Raw genomic sequence first — 19,817 nt, 5'->3', positions numbered from 1 at the left:
TAAGATTTGCTTTCCCAAAATGCAGCACCTCGCATTTATCTGAATTAAACTCCATCTGCCACTTCTCAGCCCATTGGCCCATCTGGTCAAGATCCTGTTGTAATCTGAAGTAACCCTCTTCACTGTCCGCTACACCTCCAATTTTGGTGTCATCTGCAAACTTACCAACTGTACCTCTTATGCTCACATCCAAATCATTTATGTAAATGACAAAAAGTAGAGGATCCAGCACCGATCCTTGTGGTACTCCACTGGTCACAGGCCTGCAGTCTGAAAAACAACCCTCCACCACCACCCTCTGCCTTCTACCTTTGAGCCAGTTCACATTATCTAATGTCAATTCCTAGTGGACTTTCAGAAGGTGGTGACGTGATTTCTTGAATAAACCTCAAGTGGTTTACTGTGGAATTACAGAGAATAACCACTTGCTGTGGCCCTGGAGTCACATGGATCAGATCTTGTAAGGGCAACAGATTTCCTTCCTCAAAAGGTGAACCAGTTCAGCTTTTATGGCCCTGTAGCAGTTTCATGGTCACCATAACTAATGCTAGCTCTTTTATTTCAGATTTTATTCAATTCGTTGAATTTAAAATTCCTCAGCTCCTATGATGGGAATTGAACGTGTACCTTCAAATCATTAGCCCAGACCCATGAATTACTCTAGGAGGATAACCGCAATGCAGTAGCCTTAAAGTACCTTCATTGTAATTACAGTTTAGCAGCACCAAGTGGCCAGTTCTCATTTTATTCATTTAGTTTAAAATGGAAATGCTGACATGAGTAATTTTAATAATAAATAACAAGCATTCAGATAAAGTATTTTTAATGTATAATGGATATTCTGAAACATAACTTTAAAAAATTCTCCTTCACACTGACTAAACTATGCTTCTGTGAAATATATTTAACTCTCTAAAAAATGTGTTTGTCTTTAGATTCATTTTGCCTTGCTTTCAGTAAAATAGTGCATTTAAAAAGAAGCTGTAGATGTTTTGAAAACTATATTCATCTGTTAGAGATTCATTTGGCGTCAGTGGTTAAAATAGAGGTCTGCTTAAAAGTTATACAGGTAAAATATAGCTGCGATAAACTTTAAAGCCTTTTGATTTATGAGCAGGATAATACTGCAAGATATTTTTAAGAGCAATCTTTGTATTATTCATGCTATTTCTGATGCAGCTGCAATCTATATTAAGACTATTGGGTGCAGGATTTTCGCATGTTATTGATCTGTAGAATTGAAAATTTCCATGCTAATTGCAATAGCTCCTTTGTTTTGAAACAGATATTGAGCTGTCAGACTCTCTACAATAAGAGGCTAATGTTGCATCGCTGTCCTACTTAAGGGATACTGTTCAGCTGTTGCATTGTAAATTATAATTAAAATTGGACTAAATATGGAAGATTCAGAAATCTATGGCCCAGATTTTTCGATGGCCAGATTGTTGGTATTCCAGCATAGATTGGAGTTATGAATGGTGATCGTGGTTCACACTGAAGGAATTGTCCTGGAAATTAAATCGATGCATAGAACCCTCTGAAGATCTCCATTTAAATCATAGATTTTTGAGAGTTCCAATGAAATGAAACAAAATAGCTAGTCAGAAAAATACAGACAAATAAATACATCGTCTAACTTTAGAGTAACTATTAAAATGACTGCACACTTAATTCACACACGCGAGTAACTACAACTCTCCCGGAACTTACACCTGCCAGACCCTGACCTGACACACTCAGCCTGGAAGACTTGATTACTCCCACTCACTATCCAAAACATAGCATTCCTTATCTTCCCACCTTGAATCCTGGCATTTAATTGACACCCTACCCCAAATTCATTCCTGATTAAGGGCTTTTGCCCGAAATGTCGATTTTCCTGCTCCTCGGATGCTGCCTGACCTGCTGTACTTTTCCAGCAGCCCTCTAATCTAGACCCTACCCCAAATCCCATTTGGCATCCTACCCACCTGACCACCTACCTCTTATTCAGTCCTTACACAGCTGTCATTCTACATGACTGACATTACCTACTCATTTGCACATTATGTTTGGCACTGTGCCCCTCTCCAACTGGCACCCTACCTACCTACCACTTTACCCACCTGGTATCCTTCCCCTTAGTACCCTACCCAGCTGGTAACCTACATATCTGACTTCATCCCTACTTGACACCCTACTTAAATGTCATCTTACCCCTACTCACCTAGCACCCTATCCCTCCCCTGCTGGCTCCTTATCCCCTGATAACCTGGCATTCCTATCTTTGGCACTCCATACACTGCCCAGTTGGCACTCAATCCCCACTACTTAAATGCCACCTTAACCTCCCAGCAGCCTAACATCACACTTACCTCCTGTACTTGCCCTTTGACACCAGCTGTCAAAATGGCTGTCAGGACTTTGAAAGAATCCAGTAGCCGACTGCTGTGAAAAGGGGGCATGGTGTGTGTTGCCATCTGACAGCTGTCAGAATGGAAGTATTCTTCTGTTTGACAGAGGGAAACCTGAAATGCAATCTCCTCTCAGAAATACAGAGTTCCCTTCTTTTATGAAAAAACAAGAAGCTAGAGAGTGCGCAGAGATTCCTAAAGCAGACAGGTCAGTGGTAAAGCTGTGAGAGACTTGGGAGCAGTGCCAGTGTAGTTTAAAAGCATAGTAAGGGCGGAGAAATACTCATAAATGCGCAGAATATAGGAGCAGTGAGGTTATGTGCGACTGTTTAAAATGCTGGTTTGGCCAAACTGCAATCAGTTCTGATAAACACAATACAAGAATAATATGATTGCACTAGAGGGGCTGCAGAGGAGATTTACCAGGATGCTGCCTAGGCAGAGGGAGTCTGAACTATGAGGAAAGATTGGATAGACTGGAATTGTTTTCCTTGGAGAAGTGAAGGTTGAGAGGGGATTTGCTAAAAGTGTATAAGGTTATCAGGGGCATAGATAGGGTGGACACAGACACTTTCTTCCATTAGTATCGTGTCAGTAACCAGGTAAAAGGTGGAAGAGCTGAGCTGAGGAGAAACTGTTTCACCCAGAGCGAGATGGATGTCTTGATTCACTGTATGAAAGAGTGCTAGAGTAGCAACTCTTGAAACATTTAGGGAGTATTTTTGTAAAAGAATCACTTGCATTATCATAGCGTCCAGGGCTAAGGATGAAAAGCTGGAAAATGGTGTTAGTGTAGTCAGATCTTTATTGTCTCACAGACACAGTGGGCCAAATGGTCCCTCCCCACCCCTTTCCACCTTCCACAAAGACCGTTCCCTCCGTGACTACCTGGTCAGGTCCAACCCCCCCCCTACAACCCACCCTCCCATCCTGGCACCTTCCCTTGCCACCGCAGGAACTGTAAAACCTGCGCCCACACCTCCTCCCTCAACTCTATCCAAGGCCCTAAAGGAACCTTCCACATCCATCAAAGTTTTACCTGCACATCCACCAATATCATATATTGTATCAGTTGCTCCCGATGCGGTCTCCTCTACATTGGGGAGACTGGACGCCTCCGAGCAGAGCGCTTTAGGGAACATCTCCGGGACAATCAACCACACCGCCCCGTGGCCCAACATTTCAACTCCCCCTCCCACTCTGCTGAGGACATGGAGGTCCTGGGCCTCCTTCACCGCCGCTCCTTCACCACCAGACCTGACCTATTGTACTCTATGCTACTCTCTTCCCCACCCCCACCCTCCTCTAGCTTATCTCCCCACGCTTCAGGCTCTCTGCCTTTATTCCTGATGAAGGGCTTTCGCTGCTCCTTGGATGCTGCCTGAACTGCTATGCTCTTCCAGCACCACTAATCCAGAATCTGGTTTCCAGCATCTGCAGTCATTGTTTTTACCCCATTTCAGCCCTGTCAACCCATCTGCAACCCTTTGGCATAGATACCATCCTCCTTCATAGCTTCTCTATTGGACAGCTAAGTGGAACTTAATCAGCTAGTTCCATTGTTAGCTACATGCTCATAACCAGAGATCCTACCTCAGTGACTTCACTTTCTGCTCATGCAGCACGATGGCTCAGTGGTTAGCACTGCTGCCTCACAGTGCCAGGAACCCAGGTTCAATTCCAGCCTTGGGCAACTGTCTATGTGGCGTTTGCACATTCTTCCCCTGTCTGCGTGGGTTTCCTCTGGGTGCTCCAGTTTCCTCCCACAGTCCAAAGATGTGCAGGTTAGGTGAATTGGCCATGCTAAATTGCCCGTAGAGTTAGGTGCATTCGTTAGGGGGAATAGGTCTGTTTGGGTTACTCTTCGGAGGGTCAGTGTGGACTAGTTGGGCCAAAGGGCCTGTTTCCACACTGTAGGGAATCTAATCTTAGGATTCCTTTGAGGATCTAACCTTGACTGTCTTCTGTTTCTCATCTTCCCCTTCAGTAATATCATCCAAAACCATCATGTCAGGCTCCATATATTCCTGATGACACTCAACTCTGTGTCTCCACTACCTTTATGTATAAATTGTCAGATTGCTTGTCTAAAGTCCAGTATTATTGTGTACTACTGTCTAAGATGCAACAGATAAAATTGTTTAAATGCTTTTAAGGGGGTGGAAATTGAGATACTAAGTGGACCTGAAATTGAAAAAGAGGAGATGCTACAGTGACTGGGTGTAGCAAGTACATGTAGTAGTTGTATCTACTATAAAGTAGATGAGTCACAGGATGGGACATATCTGAGCACACTGGAAATTGATATCGAGTCAGCCTGGAAATTTCAGAGATTCCAGCTGTGATTATCCACTGCTCTTCTGTCGAATAGGAATGAGAATTGTTAAGGTTGCTGCCGTAGTCAAATAAATTCAGATAAACCCAGAAACTACAGTCAGTTTCACCTTGTTGGGCGGGGTGGGGAGCGCGGGGTGACGGAACTTAAAAGCAATAATCTGGATCAAAATATACAATCACTGCACAAGAGAGGCTTAATTATGGAAAGCCAGCATGGATTTGGTAACAATGTGACTCTTGTTCAGAACTGTTCTGACTTGAAATGTTAACTGTGCTTTTCCCTCCATAGATGCTGCCAGAACCACTGGGTTTCTCCAGCATTTTGTTTTTGTTTATGCTTCCCTAAGTTGTTTTGGTGAGATAACTGGTAGTGGCGATGGGAGTGTGGTGGTTGATGTATACAGGTATATGAACTCCCAGAAGTACCACATAATCACTTGCCAGGAATAGACAGTGGCAGCATGAATACAGAGTTGCCTAACTAACAGAACACAAAAGAGTAGCAAATGTTTGTTTCTCAGATTGTGGGTGCAACAGCAAGTCAGAGACTGGAAATTCACCTCCCGACTTCCCAAAATCTGCCCAACATCTCTAAGTCAGAAAGGTAATGGATAGTTCTCAATTTAATTGGATGAATGAGGTTCCAACAACAATCAAGAAGCTTATGATTATCCTGGACAAACCAGTCCATCCCCTTTTGGAAGCATTCCTCCACCACCAATGCTCGGTGGCAGCAGTATGTACCTACTATACAAACAATAAATTGCACCAACTCACCAAGCATCCTTCTGTACCACCTTCCAGATCCACAAACTGCATCACCTAGAGAGATAAGTGCAGTAGGAGCATTGATACACAATCACCTGTAAGTTCCTCTCCAAGTCAGTCATTGTCCTGATTTGGTATTGTGTCGCTATCCTTTCACTGTCATGGGATCAAAATCCTGGAAGTATCAGAAGGTATGGCTGGTTTACCTACAACACATGGATTTCCAGCTCAAGAATGCAGCTCACCACTAACTTCTCGAAGGCAATTATGGATGAACATGCGACCAATCCATGAAAGATTTGTACTTAAAAGCTATTGGAGTTCCTCAGTGATTGGTCCTAGGATCATTTCTTTAACATATGTTAATGACTTAGATGTACAGGGTACAATTTCAAAATTTGCGCAGAATGCAAAACTTAGAAGTGTTGTGATTTGAGAAGGATATTGATAGACTTTAAGAGAGAGACCAGGATAAATTTACTACAGATACATGTGATACCTTTTGGTGAGAAGAATTAGTAAAGGCGAATAACTTAATGGGTACAATTCCAAAGGTGTTCAGGAACAGAATGTTCAAGCAACATATTTACACAACTTGTTGAAGGTCACAAGGTAGGTTGTGAAAGTGGTTAAAGAACCTTAGAGGATCATGTGCTGTATGGCATGAGACATAGAGTACAAAGGAAAACTTATAATAAGCTGTAATAAAATGCTTTGTCAGCCTCAGTTGGAGTAGAAGGTTCATTCTTTAGGAAGCACTTGGAAAGTGTACAAAAGTTTTGAAAGAATCATTTAATTCTTGAGGGTGAGGATAACAGTTAAGTGGAAGGATTGGAGAAGCTGGGGTTATTTTCAACGTTTGAAAGCTTGGCGGGTTTGGGTAGAGTAGGAGGAGAGAAGCTGTTCCCATTAGTAGAACGTTCAAGAGCAGAGAACACATATTGACACTGATTATTAAAGGAATCAAAGATGGCATGGGGAAGATCATCTTTACACGTCAAATGGTTATGAACTGTAATGCACAGCCTAAAGGAGTTTTGGAGGCAGATCGAATTTTAGCTTACAAAAGAAAATTCAATACGTACTTAAAGAGAAAAATGGTGCAGAGCTACACGGAAAGGGAAAGACAGTGGAACTAACTAGATAGCTCTGGCAAAGACCTGATTTGGTCAGGTCTAATGGCTGTAAACTTTCTGTAATTCTCTAATTCCACAATGAGTTAAAGGCGATCTATATTAATGTAAAACAAATTGTATATTGCATTGATAGATAGAAGCTACTGCATCATCAAACTAAGGTCTGAAGATCACAGGATATAGGATTAATAATCAAAGGTTCTGGGTATTGTAGCAAGATATTTTCTTTCACAGTTACAATATAAACACTTGATTGTTAAAACAGACAGAACTTTACAAATGCATGGCCTTCATTTTTTAAAGGTGCAGCCTATTCTCATGCTGAAGATAACATCAAAAAGCTTATAAACTTGTGTGGACTACCATTTCTGCCTACTCCAATGGGGAAAGGTGTGGTACCTGACAACCATCACAACTGTGTCTCTGCCGCCAGGTCTAGGTTAGTGAGACGATGTTGATGTCTTTTCAATGTGGAAAATGTCACTGGAAAATTACATTCCAACTATTGAGCAATCTTTTAGGACTTCACATTTCAGCATAGTTCAATTTACATTTTCTGTTTGTGGGAACATGAATGCAAAAACCTTTTGCCCATTAATTGCACTCTTAATTATACAAACATTCCCTTTTTTTTTATTGTAGCACTCTCCTTGTCACTAAATTGCAATATCTTTAGCTTTTATCATACGTACTTCAGATTTCTAATCACCTCTCAATCCTATGATGACCCTGCCTTATCCCACAGTATATCTTTCCCATCAAACTACATAAAGGCTAAAAAATTAAAACTATCTTTTACATTCAGTGGGAGCCTACCGTCGTCAGTCTTTAAATCATTTGAAACTTGACAACTATAGTTTAATAAAGGTGTGTGTCTGTCTTGAATAGAGTACAGTTTCTGTAAGTGTCATGATTACGTCCTGGAACATTTCCCCTAGCATGCTTTATTTCTAAAAAAAGAGAGGTTGTTATAAAGTACAGAATTTTACACTCCACATGAACAATGCAATGGGAACAGTTTCTTGGTATTATGGAGCTCAATTATAGCTGAAAAGTGAGTCATGTTGCTACAGATGTTTGTCTTCAACCCATTGGACAAACCAAAGAGTGTTAATATGATTGTTTGAAACTTTGGAGTTTTGCAATTGTCCTGATATGTTTAAGACAAAAAGGTACAGCATCATGTTTACAAGAATCTGTTTCAACTCACAAAATAGGTGGATAGCTGGTTCATTCCTCAGGATAAAACCCTAACCAATCATTATGGTTTAAAATCTAAAATGAAACAAAGACCGCTGCTGCTGGAAATTTAAAACAAAAGCAGACATTTCTGGAGAAACTTAGATCTGGCAACATCTGTAGACAGAAAACAGAGTTAAAGTTTTGATGAAGAATCACCAGACTCAAAATGTTAATTCCACTTTCTTCCTACAGGTGCTGCCAGACCTGCTGAGTTTCTCTAGAAATTTCTAGTTTTAGTTTAAAATTTAAACAAAGTTTGACAGTTAACTGTCAATCACTATTAACTGCAACATTTTCCATGTCACCACCTCAACTAATTAGAGTCCATTTGCCAATCGATCAGTGCTGTCCTACAACGTAAGTATATTTACTTTGGCGTTTCTTACAAATTATCCTGATGACTGTAAGATGAAAAGCTTTGAGAGAATTTGCTTTTTTTCAATAATACTCAAGTCTTGATTAACTACAAGACCCATTCCATCTACAAATACGATTTTACAATTTTCACAGAATTTATTAATTTTATCAACATGAGTACAAAAGAAATGATACTCAATAAAGGTAGTAGCTCACAGTCAATCTACTTTGGGGCACCAGTTCATTATACTGGTTGCCTAGGCACATATCACTTGTTCCCTTCTGTTGATTGAAATTCTCCTTCTGTCTTTGGTCTTCCTTATACAGCAAATCACTTGCAAGAATTTTTTTTAACTTAGTTCAGTGATGTGGGGGTTAGGAGTATTAGTCAAGGTAAATGTGGAGTAATAGGATAGGAGGTAGCTCTGGGTGGGTTATTCTTTGGAGGGTCAGTATGAAATAGCCTGTTTCCACACTGTAGAGATTCTATGATTTCTGTGATTTTCTAGGCAGTATCCCCTGTATTAACAGGGACATCCTGAAGTCTAAATGGCTTGCCAGCATAAGGGCATCACATGATTCCTAACTGGTTTCTTTAAAGCAATGATCTCCTTAATGACATTATTTCCTGCTGTCATCTAAGATCATTGTAAGATCACTGAATGCCTTTCAATGGGGAACTACCATCACTTCTTCCCCCAATGGTTTACTTATCGGGTTACTCTTGTGGCATGCCACCCTCCTGCTGCTGGTTGAATTGGATGAGGCCCTGAAATAGACATTAATTGTCAAGTTAAGGGCCTTAATTGACAATTAGGAAGGAGGCAATTCATAGAACTTCCTGTCTCAGACTTAATTTGGGCAAAAATGAGAAGGCATGAGGATGCCCTGGTCAGCCTTGTGCTGGATCAAATGGTCTCTGTAACACCAAACTCACCACAGGAGAAGGCATTGAATTCTGCCCAGTGATTAGGATTGAGAACTGAACAAGCGCTTTCCAGAGGCCATTAAGATTTTTTACCTCTTTCCTCCCCCCCCCGACCTTGACAAACATGAGGTAAACCAGTCTTTATTGAAATTCAAATTGAGCACACTGTATCCCCAAGTTAGCTAGTTACTTTTTTTAATCTGGTAATTCATCAGGAGAAATCATTCACAGTTTCCTAAGTGTCTAGTATTTCCTGGTGTTATGTATGTAGTTGGAGATGCTTCCCCTTTAACAGAGCTAGTCAGGTGACCTGGAGCAAAGGAGCTTGGGTCCAATTATATACCAGGTAGAGCAATGTAAATCAGAACAGGGGTACTTTATTGATGATACTCGCACTAGTTGTGAACATTGACAATAGTGTACCTTTTCTGATTTACATTGCTCTACCTGGTTCTAAGGGAGCAATCAGCATCATAACTGGTGACTTCTGTGGCTACTCTAGAATATATTGGGTGGAACTTTCTGGTCCTGCATGATATTGGATGGAATCGGGAAGTCAAAAAAAATTGGTGTGCTGTTTTTGGAACAGCCATCCCATGCTTTCCCACCTTTACTCAAGTAAGTTCTGGGTGCATAACCTTCTCACATTACCTTCATGATCAATTGATGACCACTGAAGAACCACTTTAAAGGCCTATTTCTGTCGGGCATCAATTTTCTCAGCTCCAAGAGGAATAAAAAAGTCAGCCTACTCAAATGGTAAACTAATGAGATTCCTCCCATTGATTCATTAGTTTGCTGCTTCCATTTATTCTTGCTCCGATCACTCCAGTTCAGTTAATTCTCTTCATGTTTTACCTCTTCGATCTCTTTGGGCCTTGGAGAATTGCCTGAGACATGCATGTCAGTGCCTGTGAACACACTGGATATGATTTCTTTTTTAAATCTATCTCTTTTAAATATAAATTTGAAGATGCAAAATGAAACTGTTCTTGCTTTGCTCCATAATGTGTCATTTGTAATCTTGGAAAGCACCTCACTGTATCATTGGGAAGATTGTTCTTCCAAAGCTCCATGCTGCTATCCTTAGAATGACAGTATGGATGATGGCAACTCTGAGAAGGTTCTGTAAAGACAAGAATTCAGTGTCTGACTGAAAACATCTCAACTTATTCTTTAATGGTTATCTTTTCTATAGATACTCAGCTTAAAATAGTTTTCCTCAATCTAAATTGTATTAATAGAATAATGACCTTGCCTACAAATCTTCATTAATTGATGCATCTGTTCATTATTGTCTGTCATGAATGTGCACACACATGTTGTGAAGAGCTACTCATAGTCCGTATACTGACTCAGCATTTTCATCATCGTCCAGCACCTCCTCATTGGCTTCTCCCAGACCTTGCCAACTCTTTAAAGGAAAATGTAGTCTAATTTCATTGTGCATTACGTACTTTTCCAGCTTTCCTTTCCTGAGAAACAACGAATTAAAGATGGTGTTAGTAATTATTTGTCGACATTTTTAAGTTCCTTACTGAAAGTTTCTCTTATTCAGAGCTTTGCAGAACGCAGATGTGATTCTGCTGCTGGGAGCCAGGTTAAACTGGATTTTACATTTCGGGCATCCACCAAGGTTTCGTGCTGATGTAAAAATCATACAGGTATGGAGAGCTCCTCATCATATAAAGGGCTTCTATTTCAAAAGGATTGATCAAGATTTTAATGTATCTCAGCATCTAGGTTCATTGTTTTTCCTTAGTCCAGCCATCAGCTGTATATCTATGTGCATGTAAAGCAAGTTGATTTGCATACAATAATTAGATTATTACATGATTCGGTGATGCCGGTGTTGGACTGGGGTGTACACAGTTAAAAATCACACAACACCAGGTTGTAGTCCAACGTTAAAAATCACACAAAGCTAGTGTGCTTCCAATTAAACCTGTTGGACTATAACCTGGTGTTGTGTGATTTTTAACTAGATTATTACAGGCATCCATTGACTTTCTGACTGCTGGATTACTTGTTTTCTTAGTTTCTTTGCAAAATTTGAATCTCAAATATGTCATTAATGACAAAATGCAGGATATTATCATATAATTATGGGAGGAATTTCCATCCCACTTGGCCTAAAGCAGGAGTAAGGGGCTTTTCATGTATAACTGTGGGAAGGGCCGAACCATTGCCTTTTGGTTCCCATTTGCCAAACAGCAATTTTAAGTAGAAAGGATAATTGGACAAAACCAGTGATGCAGACTTTAATTATGCAGATTAAACTCCAACTGGGGTCTTTTTAAAAATATATTCACTCTCAGGATTTGGGAATTGCTGGCTGGGCTAGCGTTGCTCATCTCCAGTTATCCTTGAGTAGATGGTGGTGAGCTGCCTTCTTGAACTGCTGTAGACCATGTTCTGTAGGTTGACCCGCAATGCCTTTATCGAGGGAATTCCAGGATTGTAACCCAGTGACAGTGAAGGAACAATTCAGAATGGCTAATGCCTCACCTAGAGGGGTGGGAAATGTGGATGGTGTTCCCATATATCTTTTACACTTGTTGTTTAGATGGTAGTGGTTATGGGTTTGAAAGGTGCTGTCTAAAGAGCCTTAGTGAATTTATGCAATGCATCTTGTAGATATTACAGACTGCTGCTACTAAGCATTGGTAGTGAAGGAGTGAGTGTTTGTGGCTATGATGCCAATCAAGCGGGTTGCTTCATCTTGAATGGTGTCAAGTTTCTTGAATGTTGTTAGAGCTGCACTTATCCCAAAAAGTGGTAAGGATTCCATCACGCTTCTTTGTAAATAGTGGACAGACTCTGGGGAGTCAGGAGGTGAGTTGCTCACTGCACGCTTCCTCGTGTCTGACCTGGTCTTGTAGCCACTATTTATATGGCTAGCTCAATTCAGTTTCTGGTCAGTGGTAACTATTAGGATGTAGGTTCAATGATGCAATGACGGTGATGCCATTGCCATTGAATGCTGTATTGGAATAGCTTAGGTTGGGGTGTGGCAAGTTCTGGAACAGAAGTCTTCAGTGCCTAACTGCTGCATTATTCTGTAGTCTGACCAGGGGTGCGAGAGGGGAACAGTTATCGCTATTAAACTACAATGGTAGATTGAGGGACAGGAGAGGCCCAGATAATTAGGAGTGTTTTTTTAAAAGCTTATGTATGAATAAAGAGGAGGAGGAACACTACTGTAATCAACTGCAATTGTGACTCCCTGTCCCTCTCCCCAGATCCCTAGCTATGAAGAAAACTTTTGTCAGGTAGCTGGCATTTACCTTTTGCCGCAAGAAGTCCTGCTATCAGCTAAAGGCCAGGCACTGATTCCTGCTGGGGTTGGATAATAGTTCAATCTGTCTTGTGTAAAAGAAGACACGCCACAATTTGTTGAAGCCTCACACAGTTCTGGAACTAGATAGAGCTTATCATGTGACTTAGTCCCTCCACACACCATTTCAGCCTCTGAAAAACCAGGAAAGATTGTGCATGACGCATACTGGTCTGAATGGCCTTGTATGTGTTAAAACAGAAATCCAGTATGACCAGAACATTTGTTTAACCATCTTCTTGAGTTTATTTGTATTGCATTTTTTCTGCTCAAATTAACATTTCCCTGAACGACTTGCTTCACAATTAAGGAACAGGAGTAACTCTGGTATTTTTTTGTCAGTGAGCAACTAGATTATCAAGAGCAATAAGATCCATTTAGCTTTCATTTTGTAACATCTCCATTTTTCTGAGCTTAGGCAAAATAAGTAGCCCAGAAAATGAATTGCAGGATGGGGACAGAGCAGCTGTGTGGACAAGTGACCTGATTCTGTGCACACTGCTATGAGGAAAAACCTAATGTAAAGAATATTCATTGAAGGGGAGAAGTGTGTAAACTGGAAGTGTTATGGTAATATTAGTTATGAATCACAACTTCCCAAACTGTGTGTTGTAACCCCCACTGGGGTCACAAGACAACAAGATTTTAAAATTATGTGTTCTGAAGCAGCAATGATGCCTGTGGAGCTGAGACGGAACATTAATAATAGTAAGACCCCTTTAAATCCTCTTATTTTGGTGTGTATGGCTTAAAGATCAGATCTTTGAGGCCTGGTTGCTGCTAAAAGAGAGCTTTTGAAAAGATACGTGTTAGTTTTTTAGATTAAAAAAAGGCTCCATGAGTTAGATGATGCAAACTCTGATGAATTTAGCCTGTCTGAAATCCCCTTCCCCCATCTGCTACTGACCACCACTTGGTATTTCAGTAGCTGAAATTATTATTCTTCCCCAACCCCTGGGAACACGACAGTTAAACCGCGGTCAAAGTAGGAAATTGTTTGGGAATCCTTAACGACATGGTCACATGACCTGAAGCAGCTCTCCGCATTACTTACTTTTTCATGAGGCATTAATATATCTTTTGGGACCTGAAAATAAATGTATCTGAAACTCCAATCTTCCAGCTATTTTATACAGGGTGGAATTTTACAATACCCCTCCTGGCAGGTTTGCAGCGTGGATAGGGGATCTGTAATATCCCGAGTTGGCCTTGCCTCCCACCCTAGCCAGCCAGCTATTTTACAGGAAGCAAGTGAGGCGTAGGGTAGCCTGCCTGCCCTTGCTCCAGTTAAGACCCTTAAGGGTCAATTACTGTCCACTCAAGGCCCACTTCCAACCTGGCTGCATTTCTCAGGCTGGGGGGAGGTGCTCAGTGACAGAGAGATCCATTTCCCTGGGTTGAGTAGGAGAGTGGGTTGCGTAGTTGATAGACTCACTGGCTTTCTTCCAGATCAGAGGCCAGGGATGCTGAACTTCCTAGCCTGACCTGGCCATCATGAGCACCAACATGGGCCTCCCCACTAGTGACTGCTGCAACGCCCCCAAACATATCTCTAGGACTTTGAATCTGGGCATGGCTTGTGGCCTCAGGAAAGACCAAGGCTCCCTTCCTGCAGCTGGGACTGAAGAGGTGCTGACTAATCAGATTGGCCAGGCAACCCCCTGTAGTGGGACGTTTGGCTAGGTCGGAGGGCAAGAATCTTACCTAAAGCCAATCAAATGCAGCTTCATTAGCAGGAATCCATTCCCTGCTCAACTTTGGGAATCCTGCCATCTGTAAAATTTTGACCACAATAAAGGTGATTTGGTGGCACAGTGGTTAGCACTGCAGTCTCACAGTGCTAGGAAACTGGGCTGACTGCTAGCCACAGGTGACTGTCTGTCTGTGTGGAATTTGCATGTTCTCCCTGTGTCTGCATGGGTTTCCGCTGGGTACTGTGGTTGCCTCCCACAATCCAATGTGGATTAGCCATGCTAAATTGTCTGCAGTGTCCAGGAATGTGCAGGCAAGAGGGGTTAGCCATGGTAAATGTGGGCTTACTGGGAGAGGATAGGCGATTGGGTCTGAGTAGGACGCTCTTCAGAGGGTCGGTGTAGACCTGATGGGCCAACTGGCCTCTTTTCGCACTGTAGGGATTCTATGATTCTGCAATATTTTGAATTTGGCCTACATTGAAAACAATTGATGTTGGAATGTTAAAATGCACGTGAAAAGATATGTCAGTCAACGTTTTAACAACAACAGAAAGCCACCGACACTTTGAAGCGGATCCTCTCATTTTTTTTAAGACTGCATGCAGCTGGCAACCACTGCCTCAGTGCGGCCTGCTTTCCCAGTGTCCCAGCTCCATTACCACAGGCATTAATTCAGCAGCAAACCAGTCTCTTGTGTCATTAAGACCCTGTCCCCAACAAAATGCTGTCCAGGCTATCAATGAGACTGGGATCAGTCTAATCTCCTGATATGTGCCTAAAACAGAAAAATGTAGTCTTTATTTTCAGCGTTTCCTATTTTTATGTCAGATTTTCAAAATTTGCATGTTATTTTTTCCATTTCTGTCACTTTTATTGCACCTTTTTATTTGTTGTATGTTACATGTGGCCCTTAGATATTAAACAACGACTTCACTTTTTTAAAAATAAGGTTGATCTATGTGCTGAAGAACTAGGAAATAATGTGAAGCCCGTTGCTGCCTTACTCGGTGATGTGAATGCTGTGGTCGAACAGGTAATTTAATATTTTCACAAAGATCTCCTTTTCTGAGTTACTTTCCTTGCTGCCTAGATATCTCTTCAGGCAGTATGTTATGGTTTAACCATTCATCACCACATAAACCATCACTGGATCTTACTCCTCTCTGTTCCAGTTCCTTATTTTACAGGTTATTCTGCCAAGATGACACTTAGATTCTTTTCTGCAAGCCATCTTCTTAAACCCTTTTTCCCTGTTTTCTTCACCCTTACCTTCAACAGCAAAAGCAAGGAACCCGTGGACTACTTGGTCACTAAGATTGACACCACCTGATCAGCTGCCTCTGTCACTTCCCCCTCTTCCAATGACCCACTAAAGCAATCTTTCTTTCCATGACTCTTTGCTCAAGTCAAGGCCTCACAATGTTGTGTAATATCTATCCCCTCACGTTCTCTCCAAGTTTATCTTGTCCAAAGGACCTACTTCCTATTCCCTAGGCCCTGTTCTCACTAAACTGCTGAGCACCCAATTTCCCTTCAAAGCTCTTACTATTGCTGATGTCACTTCTGTTTGTCTCTTTTCAGCTGCAGTCTCCTTTTCCTTCCAATCTGCTGCCATCATCTTTCTGAAAGAAACAAGCCTTGATTTTCCTTCTTTATAAACTGCTGACCCCTCTCCACCTGCCTTTTCTCTGAAGTCCTTGATCATATCACATCCCAAATCTATGTCCATCTGTTCGGCAGTGTCATATTTGAGACCCTCTAATCAGCTTTCTGCCTCTCCCTCAGTACAGAGAGCCCTTTTCAAAGTTAGAAATGAACTGCTAGGGAACAGTGATGATGGTGAATTTGCCCTCTTAGTCTTTCTTGATCTGTTTTCAACCTTTTCCACAGCTGGTGGTATTTTTTGCTTCTAAAGTCTCACATCCACCTTGGTGGGACTGCCCTCACATCATTAAATTCTTATCAATCTGATTGTAACAAGACAACCATGCAATAACTTCTCATACACTTGCGTGCTGTTACGTCTGTATACCTCCAGGATCTATTCATTGACACCATCTGTTCCTTATCTATGTGCATGGTGGCCCAGTGGTTAGCACTGCTGCCTCACAGTGCGAAGGACCTGGGTTCGATTTCCACCTCAGGTGACTGTCTGTGTGGATTTCCTCTGGATGCTCCAGTTTCCTCCCACAATCCAAAGATGTGCAGGTCAGGTGAATTGGCCATGCTAAATTGCCCATAGTGTTAGGTGTGTTAGTTAGGGGTATATGTGGGGGAATGGGTCTGGATGGGTTACACTTTGGAGGGTCAGGTTGGGCTGAAGGTCCTGTTTCCATACTGTAGGATAAAAAAATCACTTGAAGATAGTCTTACTTTCCTCATGTAGGCTTATGACCCACTAGATCTCTCAACTCACCTACTGTTGCTATGTTAATAGACTGCTTTATTCTCCCATTAAATAATGGGAAGAATCCATTGTCTTCAATCACCACAACAAACTCTTCACTTGTCACCAACTCCTCCCTGGCAACTGCCTGAGGCTGAACCAGTCTGTACTCAACCTTGATGTCAGACTCTACTTCAGCATTTGCTTTCGACCATGTATATGCCTGACCACTAAGACTGAAAATGTGTTGCTGGAAAAGCGCAGCAGGTCAGGCAGCATCCAAGGAACAGGAGAATCGACGTTTCGGGCATAAGCCCTTCGTCAGGACCACTAAGACTGCCAACGTAGAAATCTGATATCTACGTTAATGTTACAACGTGAAATTAGTCACTTGAATCAGCCTGTGCATTTAGTCTGGACACAGTTACATTGATAAAATCACACTCGCCTACTTCGTTCCCATATTCCTCCAGCCTCATTACCTTCATCAGAGAAGTGCATAGGACCATTTGGTTTCTCAGCATGTTTTTAGCTAATATCATTCATAGTGGTTTAAAGATGTAATTTCTTCTCACGAGTCATGAATTCTAGGAATTTTCTTCCTGAAAAATCCGGTGGAAGCGGAGTCTAAATATTTTTAAGGCAGAGGTGGCTAGGTTCCTGATAAACAAAGAGTGAAAGGTTATCATGATTTGTTGGAAATTTAACCTTGCAATTACAATCAGATCAGCCATGACCTTATTAAATGGCCGAGAAGACTCGAGAGGCTGAATTGCTTACTCTTGTTTCTTGTTTGTTTCAAAACCTCGTGAAACAAAAGCATTTTATTCATGACTCATCAGCTTCTCACCTAATACACTTTATGTTCTCAGAGGAACTTAATGATTCTTAAGTGACCTATGAAATTAAAGAGCTGTACAAAATAAGCATTATATTTAGTAACTAAGCTATAGATCATTTTCACATATTTAGAACATCTGCAGTAATTTTCAAAAATAGTTTTGAAAAATAGTTTCAGAAAGGTCTTCTTAATGGAGATCTGGATCTTCTCCATTTTGTTGAGTAAGGAGTAGAGTAAGCCCATTGTGAATAGCATAAGTGAAAGAATAAGTCTGTTTATTTTTAAACACTGCATTAGATCCTCTGCAGTCTGCACAGTCTGAGAAAGTGGGTCAGGCTGGAGATGGTGGAAATCTGGAGCTACAGACAGCTCTGTTGCTGCCTTCACCAAGGGAGTGAGTCAGTGCCTTAAAAACGTTCTAATTCTGGAATCAGTGTCAACATTGAGCTGATCAGGTATACTGAACAGCTGAACACCAGGTATACTACAGCTACGGGTGTAAAGCAGTTTGGACTAATACTCTCCCTGTAATACATATTTTTGTGCAATCCAAACTCTGTTGCCATATCTTAACTTGCTGCTAGTCTCATTCACCTATCACCCTTCTGCTTGCTGATATACATTGGTGTCATTTCTGGCATTGCCTTTGAGTTGGAAATTCTCATCTTTGTTTTTCAAATCTTTCCATGACCTCGCCCCCTCCATTTCTCTGCTATTCCCTCCAAGTCGACAACCCTTCGAAATATTTGAGCCATTGCTAATCTGACCCTTGCACATGCTTGATTTTGGTTTTGCTGCAACATTGTTGGTGTGTGTGGGCTGTATTCTCTGCCATCTTAAACCTCTTCTTTAAGACTGCCCAAAAACCTTCAGGATCTTCAAGACTTGCATTTATACAGCACCTTCATGACTTCAGGATGTTCCAAACTGCTTTACACCAAAGTAAATATTTACTACTGTTATAATGTAGTTTGATTGTGTGAAAAGTGCTAAGTAAATGCAAATCGTTCTTGAAGCTGGAGCAAAGCACAGATATCTTGTGAAGAAATGTGAAGAAAAAGCCAAGTTGCTGCTAGGAATGCAGTTGATTTCCAAATGGATAGGAACATGTATGGAAGTGTGCTTTCTGCAACTAATTTTTGAGGTCACTTCATTGTTGTAATTTGTTACTGATTCAAATGTCAGTTCCAACAAGCGCTGGGAAAATTGAATATGTTCAATGTAAACAGATAGTGCTGCAATAGAGAGACGAATGTTGTGAAAACATTGGCAAGATTGAAGGCACAAGGACTAATGGAAAATGGTCAACAGCAAAGAATGAAAACCTAAGGTCCAAGTGTAAGGCAACATAAAATAATGAATGCAACTCAAGTGTGTTTGTGCGTGTCATTAAAGGTGGCAGAAACAAAACCAGAAATTGCTGGAAAACCTCAGCAAATCTGACAGTATCTGTGGAGAGAAGTCAGAGTTATCATTTTGGGTTGAATGACCCTTTCTCACAACAGTTCTGATGGAGGGTCACTGGACCCAAAACATTAACTAGGAGAAAGTGAGGACTGCAGATGCTGGAGATCAGAGCTGAAAATGTGTTGCTGGAAAAGCGCAGCAGGTCAGGCAGCATCCAAGGAGCAGGAGAATTGACGTTTCGGACATGATTCCTGAAGAAGGGCTCATGCCCGAAATGTCGATTCTCCTGTTCCTCGGATGCTGCCTGACCTGCGCTTTTCCAGCAACACATTTTCAGCCCAAAACATTAACTATTGAGCTTTTTGAACAATTTTTGTTTTTATTTCTGATTTTCGGCATCCACATTTCTTTTAGATTTTATTGAGGTGACAGGATGGATGAGAGCATGGTTAAAAAAAAAAATCCTAGGCTTTATTAATAGGTGCATAAGGTACAGGAGTGAAAGGATGATGTTGAACTTGAACAAAACACCTGATTTATCCTAATTTCCTCCAGTTCTCAATACCACACTTTAGGAAGGATGTGAATGCCTTGGAAACAGTGAGAAAACAATTCACAAGAAAGGTTCCAGGGATGAAGAATTTCACTCGTGAAGATATATTTGAGAAATTAGAACTGTTTTCTTTGAAGAAAATCCAGGCTGAGAGGAGATTTAATCGAGGTGTTCAAAATCATGAAGTCTGCTTTCAGAGGAGATAGGAAGAAACTGTTGCCACTTGTGAAGGGATCTCGAATGTGATGACACAGGTTCAGAGACATTGGTAAGAGAAGCAAAACTGACATGAGAAAAAGCTTTCTTGTATAGTCTGTGACTGTGGTGGAGGCAAATTCAACAGAAACATTCAAACGTCTAACAAAGAAAACTATGCAGTGACACAGAAGGTGGAAGAATAGAACTAAGTGAATTATTCATTTGGAGAGCAGATGCTGT

General features: G+C 41.2%; 1 protein-coding gene across 1 annotated transcript in view; it reads left to right on the top strand.

Moving 5' to 3' along the window:
• The window catches only part of hacl1 (2-hydroxyacyl-CoA lyase 1), a 107,514-nt gene that overhangs the window by 51,009 nt on the left and 36,688 nt on the right, over positions 1-19,817 (top strand). Inside the window, exons 9-11 of the mRNA XM_043690167.1 lie at positions 6,938-7,073; positions 10,720-10,825; positions 15,142-15,225. Of these exons, the coding sequence (XP_043546102.1) occupies positions 6,938-7,073; positions 10,720-10,825; positions 15,142-15,225 (326 nt within the window). The remainder of the gene's footprint in view (positions 1-6,937; positions 7,074-10,719; positions 10,826-15,141; positions 15,226-19,817) is intronic.

Source organism: Chiloscyllium plagiosum, chromosome 5 (genome assembly GCF_004010195.1).
Source record: "Chiloscyllium plagiosum isolate BGI_BamShark_2017 chromosome 5, ASM401019v2, whole genome shotgun sequence".
Lineage (NCBI taxonomy): Eukaryota > Metazoa > Chordata > Chondrichthyes > Orectolobiformes > Hemiscylliidae > Chiloscyllium > Chiloscyllium plagiosum.
The sequence above is the reverse complement of the archived record's forward strand: the minus strand, read 5'-3'. Positions and strand labels throughout refer to the sequence as shown.